This window comes from Vanderwaltozyma polyspora, genomic scaffold (assembly GCF_000150035.1).
Source record: "Vanderwaltozyma polyspora DSM 70294 KpolScaffold1057 genomic scaffold, whole genome shotgun sequence".
NCBI lineage: Eukaryota > Fungi > Ascomycota > Saccharomycetes > Saccharomycetales > Saccharomycetaceae > Vanderwaltozyma > Vanderwaltozyma polyspora.
The window spans coordinates 1-17,052 of record NW_001834629.1 but is presented as its reverse complement, the minus strand read 5'-3'; the positions used below and the strand labels follow the sequence as shown (position 1 = coordinate 17,052).

Here is a 17,052-nt window from a genome sequence, read left to right as displayed (position 1 = left end):
ATTTGATTCCCTTTTGAAGGTTTGTAATTTGCGGGATGTCGACTGAGATAAATAAGGAAACGTTGCTTAGCTATAAAGCAGTTAAATCATTTAGAGTTGCTGAGAAGGAGATAGCACCTGTGACGTCTATAGATTTTGATGATCATGGCCAGTATTTGTTGAGTTCTTCTGCTAGTGATACGATGCATTTGTATGATGCGGTTGGGTTTAGATTTTTGAATTCTATTGGTTCAAAGAAATACGGTTGCCATTCTGCTAAATTCACACATGCGCAGAATGAGTGTATATATTCTTCTACAATGAAAAGTTTTGATATTAGGCATTTGAATCTGGAGACGAATCAATATATAAGGTATTTCACTGGCCATGGTGCTTTGGTTAGCGACATTGAAATGTCTCCCCTAGAGGATGTTTTCCTATCGGCTTCTTACGACGAGTCTGTTAGGTTATGGGATCTAAGAGTTTCAAAAGCACAAGCTATAGTGCCTAGTATTGTTCCTAGTTGTATTGCATATGATCCAAGTGGATTGGTTTTTGCATTGGGTAATCCCGAAAATTTTGAAATTGGGTTGTATAATATTAAAAGTTTAAAAAATGGACCATTCTTAGTGATAAAAGTTAATCCAGAGTTCAACCAATGGACGAAACTAGAGTTTTCTAATAATGGTAAGTACCTCCTTCTAGCATCATCTTGCGGGAAACAACTAATCATTGACGCGTTCGATGGTTCGCAATTGTTCGAGCTTTTAGGAACAAAACCATTTCCTTTAAGAGAATTTATGGATTCAGGTTCTGCCTGTTTTACACCAGATGGTCAATACACACTGGCTACAGATTACGATGGTAGAATAGCTATTTGGAATCATGGTGAGTCTATTAGTGGGAAAGTTTTAAAACCTCAAGGTTATATATCAGCCGTACCGGATTCTAGTCCAAGGACAATTGCATTCAATCCAAAGTATTCTATGTTTGTTACTGCAGATGAAAATGTCGACTTCTATGCATTTGGAACTAATTGATTACTTTTAAATCTAAACCGCTTGTTAATTATTATCAGAATTATATTATTATTATTGTTATAAAATTTTTATGTAGTAATTTACTATCATTTCTATAGACAACTATTTATTTATAGAAGTTCACTAATATCAGGATATCTAAGGTCGCTATTTTCACTTGACCATTCTGCCCAATTTTTCAAAAACTTTACACCACTTCTCTCTAACACTTCCATATTCCCAATGACACATAATTGTTTTTTAGGTCTTGATATCGCAACATTCAGTCTTCTATCATCTCTTAAGAAACCAACCTCCATTTTATCATTGCTTCTAACAAGAGATAGAACAATCACTTCCTTTTCTCTACCTTGGAACCCATCCACAGTAGATATTTCTATCAAAGGATATTGCTCTTGTATTAGGCTTTTAAGCAATGAAGTTTGTGCACTATATGGTGATATGACACCAATTGCATCCTGGGGCACATTGCTCTCAATCAATTTAATGATATGATCCTTCACAAGTAGTACCTCGTTTTCATTAAATTTTGAGGAAACGATGCCGTCTTCATTATCTGCTTGTTCTAAGAAGTCATCACCCTGAGTGTCATACCATATAAGTGGTGGTAATGTGTCATCATTTGAATCGACTCCCGGTAGGTCTGATAACACATTATTTGCTACCGATGCATCGGCAATAAGTTTACCACCATACATTTGTTTCGATGGGAATTCCATGATCTGCTCATTCATACGATATTGGACATTCAATAATAGTTTAAATTGGTCACCATAATTCTTGACAAGTCTATCAAATAATGTAGTTCCAAGAGTAACTTTGACCTTATCATTATCTTCAGTTTTAATCGTTGGTGGTAATTGTTTATTGTCACCAGCCAGAACAAGCTTTGTAAAGTCTGATTTATAATGAGATATTAATGGTATCCAACATTGAGGTTCTAAACTCTGGGATACCTCATCAATAATTAAAGTGTCAAATAGTTTTGGGACTTGGTTATATATACCACATAACTCTCTAGAGCTAGAGCCGTGTAATGTTGCAACTACAACTTTGGCTTCAAGTATTAGATCATTGACAACTTTACGTTCTCGTTGTCTGAGTTCCTTACGAAGCTCTTTTACTTCCTTCCAACCTTCTCGACGAGCATCTGGTTTTCTTACTTTCTTAATACTAGCTATGGTCTTATCAATATCACGATAGATATCTCTTACAATAGCACCAGAGTCACCACTTTTAGACAATATGTCCAATGAATGGGATAAGTTAGCCTCCAATAGACGAGCAGGATGTCCAATACGTAATAAAAGATTACCAGGAAGCACCTTTGCCAGCCTTTCTAAAATAGTATCCACAGATATATTGGATGGCCCACAGACCAGAACACGCTGACCTTTCTCGACCAATTGCAATATTAGTTCAACCAATGTATAAGTCTTACCAGTACCAGGAGGACCATGTATTATACTAATATCATTTGCCAATGCAAATTTGATTGCATCCTTCTGGGACTCATTTAATTGATCGTTATGGAAAGTGATTTTATTTGAAGGCTCCTGTCTGATAAACTGCCTAGCATTCAGCAGATACTCTATTATCCTATTATCTGGGAGTCCTTCAAATTCCTTTAATTTCCTCATTGTTGATTCCATCCTTTTATATGTTATTGTGTTAACGGTTTTCAGTAGATACAACTTGCTGTAAGAATAAAGTTTCATGGCATCTTGCTCTTGAGCTTCATCAATGGTTATGGAGCATTGCTTGTCAGTGATCTTAAAGACAACACCTGTAATCTCCAAATCATCTGCACCTCTATCAGAATCACCATTTTCCTCAGCTTTACTGGACTTGGTCTTGGCCTTGGACTTCCCCTTACTGGTTGCTGATGGTTTCACTGCTACAACATCACCAACCTTTATACTTCCCTTGGATATCTCATCATCCACAGCCTGATAGGGCCCTAATTCTAGATATATCTTGCCAGCTAGACCTGTTCTGATGTTCTCTAAATACAGGTTATTGATTGCTTGACCAGCTTTCACTAATTTTGGTAATGGCAACAGCTTCAGCAATTGAGAGGTAGCTTCAATGTCTTGATCTCTCTCATGGGCAATGCTTGAGAGGAATTTATCAGCCAATTCGATGTTCATGATTAGTGTGAGTGTATGGTGATTCGTTTCTGAACATTAACATCTGCTGTTCGTGCAAGTTATTTAAAATTGATTACTTTTAAGTATTTAAAAAGATAGTAATAAATTCTCAAAATTATAATAATTAAAAAGTATGTCTAGAATAAACGCTATATTATTATATACATTGCAATCGATGATAATATGTTTTGGGAAAGTTAGTTGTTTGAATATTTAAATCTGCATTATGATAGAGTATTCTAGAAAATATTTTCTAATTGATTAAATAGAAAATTGTTTCATGAATGTATAAGAATCCTTTTTTCTTGTCTTGTTAAAATGAATATAAAATTGGATAGAGGCTCTGAGAAACGATAAGTTCTCTTACATAACGTTCAAATCGCCAAACTTTTCTTTGTAACCAGGAACTTCCCATTTACCCTTCTTAACCATTTCATTGACCTTAGCATCAATGTCTGGTCTTGAGGCAGCAACCTCATCGACGGTCAATTCATCGAATGGTCTAGCTGACTCAATGTTCTTCAAAGTAGCTTGCAAATCAGCCAACTCTCTAGCAACTAATTGCTCAGTCTCCTTAGCGTTAGCAATAGCTTCAGTTTCAAAAGCTTGAATTGTTGATAATTGCTTGGAAGCATCGATGGTAACTGGCTTGTAAGACTTGTAAAATGTCTCAATCTTATCCACTATAGCTGTGTTCTTCAAAGTACCACGGTAATGTTCGAAATCAACAACTGTGGATTGGGATTCTAATTCAAATAACTTTCTTCTAGCTTCATCATTTCTCTTCTTAAATGAAGATAATTGAGTTGCGGTCTTACCAGTCAATTTCAAACTAGAAATAACTTTGGCCCAGTCTAATTTACCTGATGCTGCTTTAGCTAATGACATTGTTCCTATTCTAATCGTCGTTGTCCCTCTTCTTCTTCAATCAAGATCCTTTTATTCTTGAATCTTATGGTGCTCTTATAGTAACTATTATTTCCAAATGGCTTGGGGGGAAATCTGATTTTTTACAGGCTGAAAAATCAGCTGACCAATGAGAGCGCTCCAAGATAGTTGAAAAGGAGGGTAACTGTATATTTTCAGATATATAAGGATGAACTGGTAAGGTTTTGATCACCTATAAGATGGTTGATACTAGCCATTGGTTTCAAGATCGACGGATCAAGTCTACATATAGTGTACAATTGGATATCTCTACTTTTCTTGGTTTGAAATGAGTGTACAATCATGCTTTTTGCCAATTTTGAACTAACAATTGACGAAATGTCAACATGGAATACCAGAACTGTATGTCGAATATGGTTTAAAATAATAATTATATCAATGCTTTGTTAAATATATAGATTTCTATCTATCTTTTTTTATGTACTAAATTTTGTTTGAACATGTCTATAAATTTTGGGTACGTAGTCTTTTGGCGATATTGGTGTCATCATCTGCAGTCCAATCTGCCAGTCTCTTTTGAGATCCGACGATTTCAATGAACCCTTCTAACAATTCCTTGTTATTCAGTTCTTGTTCTTGTAGCTGAAGCAGAGACCTCAAGTTATTACGATTCTTTTCGTTCTTCTCAAGAACTTTTTTGGCTTCGCCAACCTTTTCAGAGAGGTCAAGTCCATTGATTTCCAATTTGGATAATGCACCATATCTTGTTAACAATGTAGAACCACCACTGTCAATTCTTTGAACTTTGTATATTATCGAGTTGATCAACGAACGTAGTCTTCCGTTAGAGTATGGAGAAGAAGAGATGTTGAAGATCCACTCAAAAATGCCTTTGGATTTCAACAGGTGAATATCTCTTTCAATTTTGATACCTTGATCTAATGTTTCTAAAATCCAAGTAAACTGTTTGTAGTAATTGTCGTAAACAACACTGTCTGATTGTGGTTGTATGATTTCTCTTAGCAATGGGATTTCATTCGAACGAATTATATGTCCATTTAGTGCCCAACGGTATGCCCTTTCGTAAAGCAGAGAGGTTGGCTGAGACAAAATATCACAAATACGCGAAATGGCAAACCAAACCACTGGTGGAGGAGTATGGAAGTTTTCTGAATCATTTTGTTTGCTTGCCATCAGTGTAAATACAATTCTCTTTAGGAGAACTTTAAACGCCAATGATTCTTTGAATTGTGCGTTATCTTCCAAACTGTGCATCATTTCAGTAATCAAATTTAATGCAATATTACCAACAATACCTTCTTCAGATAGTGAGCAAATACATAATTGAAATAATAGTGAGGAAAGCATTCTCTTGACTTGGAATTTATAACTAATATTATCATCTACTTTGACTTGTTGAACCAATTCCCCATTATGCGGAATTAGAAGTAAAATGAACAATGGATCGTAAATGGAGGCACAGTTTCCAAATCTTTTTGAGGACTCATATGTATTTTTGAAGTTTTTCCATAAATTAGAAGTGGAACTACCAATAACTTCAGGAATATTTGGCTTTTCCAAAACATAATTCTCGATAGTTTTTCTTAGCATATCTTTCCTCAACGTAACGACAAAACCCTCTCTCTTTTTAGTAATCAGCTTAACTTCACCGATCATCTCAATAGATCCAGTATCATATTCTTCCAGATAATCCCAGGTATATATGTAATTGGTCCAAGAAGTGGATGTATTTGCTTCAATCTTTTCTATGATTTTTAATAAGGTTCTGTCCTTTAATGAGACAGACCCTCCATAGAATTCTAGAAGTTTTTCTTGAATGAAAGTATTACTATTAGCAGACTCGTTTGAAGAATAAAGGGTATATATCAAAGAAGCGGTTAAATATGCTTCATATGTATCATTCATTGGATTCAATAAAAGATTGTACTCATTATTCAATGCTAATTGTAAGAATTTTTGATTCTCTTTAATCTTTGCACCACCAGAAAATAAAAGTAACATGATATATTCCAAAATTACTTTGGAAGTAATCCATTTAGTACTTAACACAGCTTCTAGTTGAGTATTCAAAATACTTGTATTAATCTTTTCCCAAACTGGAATTTCTTCAACAATTGCTTTGAACTCTTCAATAGTCTCAATAAGTTTACTTGATAATTCTTCTTTTTCAGACAAATTCTTGGTAATATACAATACTAACTTATTCATCCATTTTTCAACCTCTTCATCATTGAAATTGGATCTTAGACTAATATATTTTATCACTGAAGAGCTGTATTTATGCGTAGATGAAGATATCAAATACTTCTCAATTTTAACAGAATTTTCTTCAGAAAGTTCCTCAAAGTTTTGCACAAGTAGTTTCAATGCATCTTCCTTAGGATAATCATTGTCATTACAGAAATTGCTTGAAATTTGTTGAATTAATTCGTTAGAGAAATCTTTCAATAAGGGACTTTCAGTTTTTGAGGTTGCGACCGCCATGGTTACAGATAATTTTGGCATTTTCTTGATTTGATCTAAGACTGAGATTAAAGGATCAATTTCAAAATCCTTTGATGAAACATAAGCCTTTAACAATAAAACGTTATCATCACTAGAAATGATACTCATCAGGAATTCAAGAGAGTCAAAATTGTCCACTTTTTCTAACTCGATAAACTTTGCCAATAAAGTTCTCATATTTGAAATACCCTTTTTAACTACCTCGATGAAGTTCTTAAACGGAATTCTTGAACATTCTATAGATAGTAACCTTTGCAACACGACAGCTAGAGAATCTTCTGTAAATGTGAAGTTTTCTTCTAGCAACGCCATTATAGAACTTTCGTCAATATACATGAACAAAGTACAAAATAGAACGTCACGACCTTCAATGTCATCTTCAATGTTTTTACGAACAATTTGTAGCAGGTTAAAACCGAATTCTTCCAATGACGTAGTAGCTGGAATCAGTTTTAAAACATATTTCAGGAAATATGTTGCAAAGAATATGAATTTTTCTTTTGACTGAGTATTTGATAAGTTGTCATCCACAATTGAAAATAGGAAATCTAAAAATTCGATATTCGATAAATTCAAGTCAGAGCTTGAACTACAATAATTTAGTAGCTTTTCTACCAAATTTTCAATTGTTACTTTAAAGTTATTGTCAAATTTAATTGCGTCTTCTTTAATCAATAGATTAATTCTATAGACCAATGCAAGTATATCGAAGTTACTAGTTGGCAAACGAGTAAACTTAGACATCTTTTGAAATGGAACAATCATAATAAAGTCAGCAAATGAAGATTCAATTCTTTTTGATAATAAATATTTTTCTTCATTTATTATTTTTATGGTTTCATTGTAGTTATCAAAATTTAAGTAAATTTTAGTGAAAGTTTTCATCTTTTCACTTGTATTTTCATTAAATATAGAGTTTATACCCTTTTCAGATTCACCTAAAAATATCATGTATCTTAAGAAGACACATAACCATTTCATCGTATTTTCAGTCATATCATTTTCTTGTATAAACTTCCATTGTTCCATCAATGTAATGATAAATGGCGAAATATTATCGTAATTTGCTGACTGATCAACGTATTTATATGGTGTGCGAATACATCTTGAAATCGTTTCATCCAACAGTTTCCATATAACGTTACTATTCCATAATTCGGCATCCACTGAAACCATTTGCAAACTATTTATTAATGCAGTCATTGATGATGCGAAATGCTTATTGAAAATAATTGTACCATAAAGTAAGCCATCTAACAATTTAGAGATCTTGACTGAAACTGCACTACTGAAGTTATTAGAAGATGCTAGTCTTAATAAGGAAGTGAATAAAGAATTTGAAGTTGATGAGGAATTCCACCATTTTGCTTGCATACCGTTATATTCTTGGAATTGTAAAAAACCATCTAAAATAGCTAAATCCATACCATCAAGAGTATCACTCTTCATTAGGTCGGTGTAAATATTCGTTGATGGCAGGTTAATACTAAAGAAATTTGAAAATTGTGTGCTATAATGTTTTAGAATTTCTGTAAGGGATAGTGATAGGACTCTGTTTTCTTTATTATTAGTGTAAACCTGATTTAATGCAGTTACAATAACTGAAAGCTCAGGGATAGATGAATGGAAAGCATTGGTAATACCTACTCTGCCGGATTGCCATCCTTTCACATTATATAGATCTAACACTTTTTCAAATTTCTTAAAGGAAAATATTAACATTTGACAAGCCATTTGTCTTATTAGCGGTGATTCATGTTGGAAAGCCTTTGTCAACGAACCTTTAGTTATCAACGATGGGATAATATTTTCAATTACTAATGAAACAGATGGCAGTGAATCTGTTTGAATATTTTCCATAAAACTCGGGATTTTCAAATTTATTATTCTACATAGTAATAATGTGGTACCAAACCAATAAGATGTCATTCTTGGATCATGATTACTCTGGCCTGCCAACATAGTACAATATGGTGGAATTAATTCTGGTACACTTTCCAAAATTCTTATTACTGTTGAACATTGTAAATCGTCTTCCCATGGCTTGAAGTTCTTTAATATGTTGAACAACAATTTGTTAAATATTTTGAATTTCTTTTGATACACTGTGATTTCAACACCATCTACTTTACTACCAAATGGCGACTCTGCAAACCATACAGAATTATCATGAAATGCGACAGACGTTTCGGGATTACAGGCATAAAGTATGAAAAATCTATTTGTCTTTTTAACAAGATCCTTATCCTGCGAGTAGAAAAAAGATTGTATCTTATCTAAAGCCAATTCATTCAACACTTTTGTCTTTGTCATCCTTTTGAATGATTTTTCTTCCAAGATATAACTTATGAATACATCCAATGTGCGTCCCATAATTTCTACATCATCAATCTTGTCCATGTACTTGAACCAAGCTCCCATAATCTTAAAATTATCAATTAATAAGTCTTTTCTTAATAAAGATGGACACCCAGAAATAAGAATCAACCATAAATCAATGAATGTCCTTCTCATAGAGTGGAATTTTCCTCTTGGAGCATCAGAAGTAGCTTCCAATTCAGCCTTACTTGGAGTTAAAATTTTTGGAATTACAGGTAATGAAAAATCGAAGTATGCTATAAATTCCTCTAAATGTTGATTGGAGTTGAAGGTTACCATTTCTTTCATCAAAAACAGCATAGGATTTGTCAGTGACGCTCTTAAATTATTCAAACCTCTGTACAAAACTTTTGAATAATTGGTTAAGATGGACCTAATAACTACGCTACCGTATTCACAAACGTTAGCGTCACTACTTAATAGTTGAAGTACCTTAGCTAATGTTCTAGTGCTTTGAGAAAATTTTGCATGGTTATTAACTTGGGCATAGTAAGACCAACCTTGGACAGCTTGGGACATAAAACCCTTCTGAGAAAATTCCACTAATGGTTGAAAGTTTTTAGAATCTCCATCTGCCTCCAACTGAGATACAATACTTTCTAATTTAATCAGCACACCATTATCAACATCTTGTCCTTGAGCATACTTATCTTTCTTGCTTTTAGATGAGTTCTGAAACCCATTAGATCCTTGGTTGCTCATCCTGCAATGAGGGGACTTTTTCAATGGCTTTTGGAATTGTATTGGTAGCTGAAATTTAATACAATGAAGTTATATTAATGCAATTAGATAGCTTTGACTTCTTATAGATCAACTTTTAATGAGATGAGATGCGATGAGATGCGATGAGATGAGATGAGATGCTATTACTTTTAACCATAACCTCGTGAAAATTCTTATTACCCAACGTAAAACGTGATTATAATCGATTGTATGTCATGTGATCAGATTAGTATATATAATTAAGTGAGGGTAATGTTTAATGATCTAGCTAAGCATTGACAATTACAATAGAATAATACTGTCTTCATGCAATGATCGAATACCAACACTCTCTTATTATTACCAAGTGAGAGACTCGAGTCTTCTCGATGGTTGCAACAAAAAGAAAGTTTCTCTATTCTTTCTCCATACATTATTTGTCGTGGTCTCCAGCCAGATCTAAGACTTGAACTTGAAGCCGACCAAAATGCAGCATTAGAAATGTCGATGTCGAGTATCAATTGCTATTGGTTCTATATACTTTGACTATTGATTATATATTATTACAGTTAATATTACTATTAGATTTCTTTTTTTTCTATATTGTTACAATGATGGTGTGACAAGACTAAAAGGAATATTAAAAAACCCTTTGCATGTCATGGGGTGGAATTTAAATTGATGTTTTAAGTGTCTTTCGGTTCTTTACCTTCTAGCGTACTAGCTGCATCACTTTCTTGTGATTCTTCTTTTGATTCTTCTATTTTATCTGTCGACTCTATTATCTTAGGAGATTCGGACTCAGCTTTAGGGTTCCTTTCTTGATTATTGACCTCGTTCTCATCACTGCTTACAATAGATGTATGGGGGGTGCTCTGTTTCTTTTCTATTTCATCATTTTCAGCAATCACTTTATCACTCTTCTCTGACACTTCGTCCTGGATCAAACCACTGTCTCGAGCAGGAGAAAGTGATTGCACAGCAGATCTAGATGTCTTCTCCGAGTGGTAGATTGGAATTTTAGTTACTGGTGTATCAATATCGCTACTATCACTGCTGATTACCTTGGTTCTTTGAGTTTCTATTTCAATCGCACTTCTTGTTTGACTATTATCATTAACGGTTTTGCTAATATTACTAGTTCTAGAAGATACTTTCGATAGTTCATTCGTTTTGACATCGGAAGATAACATGGCGGATGCAGAATGGGTGTTAGTGCTATTTGATATATTAATCAATTTTTGTAGAAGGTCTATTGGTATATTCTTTAACTCATTTATTTGTGAAGGGGTTAGGTTCGAGTTTTGTACAGGATTAGAATTCGAACCAGATGCATTGTAATGAGAGGTATTTGTTTGACGTTGTTGTGGTGTATTTGAGTGATGTATTCTATCAGTGAGAAGATCAGGTATTTGACTAAGTAACATATGAAGACGTGTTAATGCAAATTTTTCTTTGTCGAAAGACTTTGAATTCACTCTTAAGATCCAAATATAGTTTCTCAAATAATCTTTAAACAATTGCGCCTCTTCAACTGTGGTCGAAGATAAATGTAATATCGAGGCAAATGTGGCAACCAGCATCAAATTTCCTGTTGATGATGCATACCAGAAAGCATTAATGTGTTCTGGTTTCAAATCATGAACAAACTCAATCGCTGCAACCAATCTTGCTTTTGCTGCAGTACGGCATACAAAAGATATCTCGTCAGGCGAGTCTGTCTTTAACACTGAGATGATTTTCCTATGTAAAGTAAGTTCAGTTGCAAAATATGCCAAAATCAAAGACGCATTAGCATTGAATTTTCTTTCTTTAAAATTTGTCATTAATAAAAATGAAGGCAACGAACGATACCACTCTTTTAATTTTAATTGCAACGGTTTGGCTAGGTTTAAAACATCTTCTATATTTACTATTTGTTTTGAATGTTCGCTGTAAAAAGTACTCATAATCTCACTCAATATTATACTTAGAGATATTCTATACTTAAACATCATGGTACCTTGAACAAAATCCTCATTTGTGGGGACCATATCAAATAGATTTAAATTGTTCATCATGGTATTTCCGCTTCTTTCATTCAAGGTTAAACTCTGGTTTATAATAGGCGACGAAGCTGGAAGATCGGTATCCCTCAGTGGCCTAACCATCCAATTTCTGCCTAAGATCAAATGAGACTGCCTTCCTTCAACCAATGCTATCCATTTATCAAATGACCACACTGCCCATGAAATACGTTGACGCAAATGCTTTTCCCATTGTGGCAATTGCCATTTCTGACAGTCAACCCCTAGACCCAGTTCTTCAGCCACTGCAACTACAGAGGAACAAAGGGTCCAATTACTGGTATTTTCACTTCTTGCCTGTAGTATCAACAAACCAGCTTGTACAATCCCTAATTTTGGTCTTTCTATTAATTCATAAAAAGACTTATAAGCGATTGTATTTAACTGATTTTGAATATCTGGTTTTTGAAACCCAATTAAGCTTGGGTGGAAATCCCACCATTGTAACGCCAAGGAATAAATCGAGGCTAACAATGGTGCAGTGATTTCACTATATGATCTTGAATACTTCTCTATAAAGACTGATTCATGTAAAATTGGGAAATATGGATGGACAAATTTAAAAAAAATTTCAACTAATACCTTCCCATTTGGATAAACTAATTTTTCCACAAGGTCGACATATTGCTCTTGCTTCAATTGAGTAATTGGATTGTTGTCTTCTTTAAGTAAAAATTGGACATCATCTGAAACTTTACGCAGAATTAATGAATCCGATAATTGAACTTGATTGATTCTATCAAACTTGATACTGTTCATAAGGCTTATATCATACGATGAAGTTGGCCCCACAAAAAATGAAGAACGAGGATACCTGATAGTCTTCTTTTGTTGTTGACTGAACTCATCTGCTGGGAATTGAATCTGAGAAGCTGGGTTTGATTGTACGTAACGATGCAAATTTGAATTACTACTCCTTTGTGATGAATCTACAACGGTGCTAGAATTTTCTTGAGCTCTTGTAAATGTATTTGGATAGTTCTGTTCTGACCTAACATTATTCAAGTGACCAGGATAGGAATGAGAAATTTGTATATTCTCTGAGTTTTCAGGTAATCTCTGCTTTTTAGACAGATAAGAGTCTGTACCAAAACTTTCTCTACGCTTCTTATCGTTTAAGTTATCCACCATTCGACAATCCAAACTCTTAGTTTCACATCTTACACAGTTCTGTGATCCTGGCATCATAGTACACTTCTTCTTTGCATCTCTACAATTTAAACAGGGATCAGCCATTATAGCCAACTTTCTCATTCTATTAGAATCCTTTAAATTTGACAATTGATCGAGTATTTCACTAGTCTCCGCTGACATTCTTTCACCACCTACTCTCTGAACCAAATTTTGGTAATGGTCTAACAATTTTTCCAAACTGTGCTTATCAAAGGAAATTTCTTCACTATCAGAGATCAAGGTTTCCCCATTACTGTTGTCATTTTGAAACTTTTCTAACTTATGCAGCATATTTTTAAATCTCTCAATTTCCTTGGCATCAACAACGTTCTGACTTGCTAATCCTGCATTGCCCATATCAAATCCTACAGTTTCAGATTCTCCATGGATATATTGGCCTTTTAAAGCTTTTGAAGTACTCTGTTGTTCATTAGCGGCTTGTTCATTATGTTTGATTGCTGGGCTGCCACCCGCTAAAGCACCACTACTCGTGGCATTCCACGAAGGAGAATGACTCGAGGTAGTACTCATATCCTTCAACACTGGATAATCCCACTATTACAGACTTCTAAATCCTTTCGATGACTATTCTGGCCCCTTTGTTTTAAATCATAATTGGTTCTATAAGTGTGGTTTCTTAAAGCTTTAATTATATTGAGATAATGGGCTAAAGACCGTTATATGTATTCGTATATCGCGACAAGTCAAACCATGACTTCTTTTACAGATCACATGACCTAGTTCTTAACAATAAAAAGGTTACTTTAAGATGATTAACGATTGAATAATGATCAAAACGAAGGAATATTTGATTGATGATAGGACTTAAACAATACTATGACTTCAATTGACATATCAAGTGGGCAATCTTGTATACCCTGAAAATTTTCAGATGTTTGATTCGTAACTGTAGGAACTAGGAGATAAATTGATGTACATAATGTGATTATAGTAAACAGAATTATGTATTTAAAGTTATATAATCAAGAGGTTAAATAGAATCTTAGTTGGTCAAATCAATTGCCCAAGACAAGTAAAAACTTGTCAAAAACGAAGAATACTGCAATAGCAACACCGATTGTTTTCAAGTATTCAGCAACTTCCCATAATAATTCTGACCAGGTCATTGGTTTGAAGACTTGGTTTGTGAAGCTAACTTGAACACCACCAGAGTTACCGTTTTCATCAGCTACTTGACGATACTGAACACCAGGATCTTGTGGAGGTTGTTGTTGGTATTGAGGTGGAGCCTGTTGATATTCTTGAGGTGGAGCTTGTTCGTATTGAGGTGGAGCCTGTTGGTATTGTTGTTGTTGTTGTTGTTGTTGTTGTTGTTGCAGGGTTTCCCTTTTTTCAACAGGCTTGACAGAAGGTTGAACTGGTTCACCAACACTTGGTTCACCAACCTTTTCAGTTGAAAATTTAGAAACTGACTTCTTTTTTGGAGCCTTGGATTTCTTGGCCTTCTTGGCTTTGCTGGAGGTAGTATCCTTCTTGGCAGCAGTAGCTTGTTTCTTCTCAGCAGCAGCTTGTTTCTTCTCAGCAGAGTCTTGTTTCTTGGCAGCAGCTTGCTTCTTAGCTGGTTTGTCGCTAGCCTTAACAGCAGCAGCTTGCTTCTTGGCAACGTCTTCACTTTTAGTTACAGGAACAGCAATCGAACGTTGTTCATCAATGGACATAGAGACACTAATGACATTATTTCTAACAGGAGATAATTCCAAATCGGTGTTTGCACTCAAAAAGTCAACGAAGGCAATTTCATTTCTGGATTCTTCGATGCTCAACTCATACGCAACATATGGTGCAGACCTCCAATCGAATGCCTTATTCACAGGTGGCTCAAACAAATAAACATGAGGAACAAATGTCAACTTCAAATCCTCAACAACTTGAAAATTTTCCTCAATATCAACTACATAAGTAATAATCTTGGCATCTGGAACTTTCTCTTTTAAAGATTTAGCAACATTACGCAAAGTTTCAGTGAAAAATTCACAAATCTCACAAGTACCACCTCTGTTATCCGTATTACCAACAGTAAACATCACCAATCCATAGTAGCCATCAATACCATTGGCAAAATCCCTATAATTATTCTTCTTAACCATAACAACACCATCTTTATCCATGTGACGTTGGGCAAACCCAATATCTAAGTACCCATAAACAGCATTACTGAAATAAAGGAAACTCAAAACGAATAACTGAAGCAGTCTCATGGCTAAGCTTATAACGTCGTTAGCCTACTTCTAAACCACTCTCTACAATCATAAAACTTAAATGAATTAAACAATATGGGACCCTTTTATATTTCATCTTCTTATGTATCTGGTAATTTTTCACTTTTGACACGTCTTGCGAATTTCATAATGATACGGGACATAGACACACTTAAGGCCCAGATTCTATAAGAGATGAGGTTGGACCCTGAAGTTGTACATATGTCTATATCTATATCTATATCTATATTTATATAAGTAGTATTGATTGTAATTGGGTTGGGTTCATTATGGGCTTGATAGTTAATGGATTGATTAGTTCATTTCTGTCCATATTGGTTATATCTGATTTAGTAGTTCCGGTCAGGTGGTTGCAGTGATGATTTTATTCAGATGCCTAGTTGTGGTATCAGGTGTACCTGAAGGATGGGATCAAATGGGTATACATGAGAGGGTTTCTTGTTATTAATCTTGGTCATTAGTAGAAATTCGGAGATCATCGAGGTTGATACTGTCGAGATCTTTGATTGCTAGCGCATATAGATCGTTATATGTTCTCAACCATTGGACCCAGGCTAGGCCGTGGAGGAAAGAGTCTGCTAGATCATCATCTTTCTTAGCTCCAGCTTGCTCTGGCGACAGTTGGAGAACGTCAAACAGTTTGTAGTCGTTTGTATCCGTGGTAATACGGTCCAAGAGACGATTGCGCAGCTTGGGTTCTAGATCAATAAGACGTTCAGGAACATCTTTGTTGAAAACTGCAGCATCGATGATTCGTTTGACAATGTTGATTCTTAGTAACTTGGAGTTTTTCCCTGACAATTTTGTTTGTTCCAGTTTCAGGTTATCTTGGAATTCAGCCTTGATCCCTTGCATTGAAGGCAGCTCCATCCAATACGAAGTCATCCTTCCCGGATCCGAGGATTCCACATTGTACTCCATCCTTGGTAATGTAGCTGAATACTGTCTTCTGTTGAAAAGTGTAGCAAAGAGTACATGTTCTAGAATGTTCGACTTGAGTACAGGTTCCAGCACACTTTTTGAAGACATAGTTCTTGCACGTTGTCTTTCGATTGCGTACAGATTCGGTATTCCAAACTCTTGATCCAAAGTTTGCACCAGCTGGCCACATACCGTGGTTATCTCATGTGGGTGTAGGCTCAACACAGCCGGTTCTTTATCGCTCAAGAACTTTTGCTCTAGTTGAAACTTGTCCCAGCCAGTCAAACTTGGTAATCGACTATCTGTAGGCCAGCAAAATTTTGCCAATGAAAAATTAGATACACCTGCATCAATTCCCATGATAGATAGTGAGCCTTCATCCAATCTCCTTGATCGTAATATGTCTAAAGTACGAGCTTGATTGATCAATCTGATACGCATCTCATTTTTTGTGGAACCTGTGCTAGCACCAATCCCCAAACCCAATTGCCGTAGGGTTCTGGAATTGCTTCTCTTGCATAGCGCATCCAATGCATCCAGTATACCTTTATGACTGCCCATCTGGTCAGTAGTGTCCCATACCTTTCCACTTATAAGTCATTCAGGTCTATCACTTGCTAGTCGATGAGCTTAAATCATGCTGCTCGATGCTTAAAAAGGATATAATGGTAGTAATGATACGGCGCTAGCAACGAAGAGGTAAGTGGTGAGAGATATAAACATGCAAAAATTTGACATACAAGAAAAGTGTCATATTTTATGATTCACAAGTCGAACCACACATCTTATAAGAACCCATTCACCTGGAAATGAATGAGCTTCACTGAATTTGTTTCTAAGGCTGGAAACCAGACCTTCGTAGGTCATCCGTCTATGTGAGATCTAACATACAAGATGTAAGAAAAGTGTAACATGAAGTCTGGAAATATATAAATATATATATACAAATGCATATAAACCATAGAAAAATATGCCATTTGTATACACT

The 17,052-nt window shown here is 35.0% G+C and overlaps 7 protein-coding genes across 7 annotated transcripts; 1 reads left to right on the top strand and 6 right to left on the bottom strand.

The window, feature by feature from the left end:
* Positions 1-35: 35 nt before the first annotated feature.
* SWD2 (WD-repeat containing protein SWD2) lies at positions 36-1,019 on the top strand (the record flags this gene model as incomplete). Its single annotated transcript, XM_001643627.1, has 1 exon — positions 36-1,019. One exon carries the CDS (start codon positions 36-38, stop codon positions 1,017-1,019), a length of 984 nt encoding a protein of 327 aa, XP_001643677.1.
* Positions 1,020-1,129: 110 nt separating this feature from the next.
* HCS1 (ATP-dependent 5'-3' DNA helicase HCS1) lies at positions 1,130-3,169 on the bottom strand (the record flags this gene model as incomplete). Its single annotated transcript, XM_001643626.1, has 1 exon — positions 1,130-3,169. One exon carries the CDS (start codon positions 3,167-3,169, stop codon positions 1,130-1,132), a length of 2,040 nt encoding a protein of 679 aa, XP_001643676.1.
* Positions 3,170-3,532: 363 nt separating this feature from the next.
* ATP7 (F1F0 ATP synthase subunit d) lies at positions 3,533-4,057 on the bottom strand (the record flags this gene model as incomplete). The annotated part of the gene is made up of 1 exon (XM_001643625.1): positions 3,533-4,057. The coding sequence occupies one exon, from the start codon at positions 4,055-4,057 to the stop codon at positions 3,533-3,535; it is 525 nt and encodes a 174-aa protein (XP_001643675.1).
* A 504-nt stretch (positions 4,058-4,561) lies between these two features.
* On the bottom strand, positions 4,562-9,664 carry URB1 (Urb1p; the record flags this gene model as incomplete). The annotated part of the gene is made up of 1 exon (XM_001643624.1): positions 4,562-9,664. One exon carries the CDS (start codon positions 9,662-9,664, stop codon positions 4,562-4,564), a length of 5,103 nt encoding a protein of 1,700 aa, XP_001643674.1.
* Positions 9,665-10,350: 686 nt separating this feature from the next.
* DAL81 (Dal81p) lies at positions 10,351-13,434 on the bottom strand (the record flags this gene model as incomplete). Its single annotated transcript, XM_001643623.1, has 1 exon — positions 10,351-13,434. The coding sequence occupies one exon, from the start codon at positions 13,432-13,434 to the stop codon at positions 10,351-10,353; it is 3,084 nt and encodes a 1,027-aa protein (XP_001643673.1).
* A 485-nt stretch (positions 13,435-13,919) lies between these two features.
* On the bottom strand, positions 13,920-15,122 carry Kpol_1057p2 (uncharacterized protein; the record flags this gene model as incomplete). Its single annotated transcript, XM_001643622.1, has 1 exon — positions 13,920-15,122. The coding sequence occupies one exon, from the start codon at positions 15,120-15,122 to the stop codon at positions 13,920-13,922; it is 1,203 nt and encodes a 400-aa protein (XP_001643672.1).
* A 465-nt stretch (positions 15,123-15,587) lies between these two features.
* Positions 15,588-16,625, bottom strand: CCE1 (cruciform cutting endonuclease; the record flags this gene model as incomplete). Its single annotated transcript, XM_001643621.1, has 1 exon — positions 15,588-16,625. The coding sequence occupies one exon, from the start codon at positions 16,623-16,625 to the stop codon at positions 15,588-15,590; it is 1,038 nt and encodes a 345-aa protein (XP_001643671.1).
* Positions 16,626-17,052: the final 427 nt, after the last annotated feature.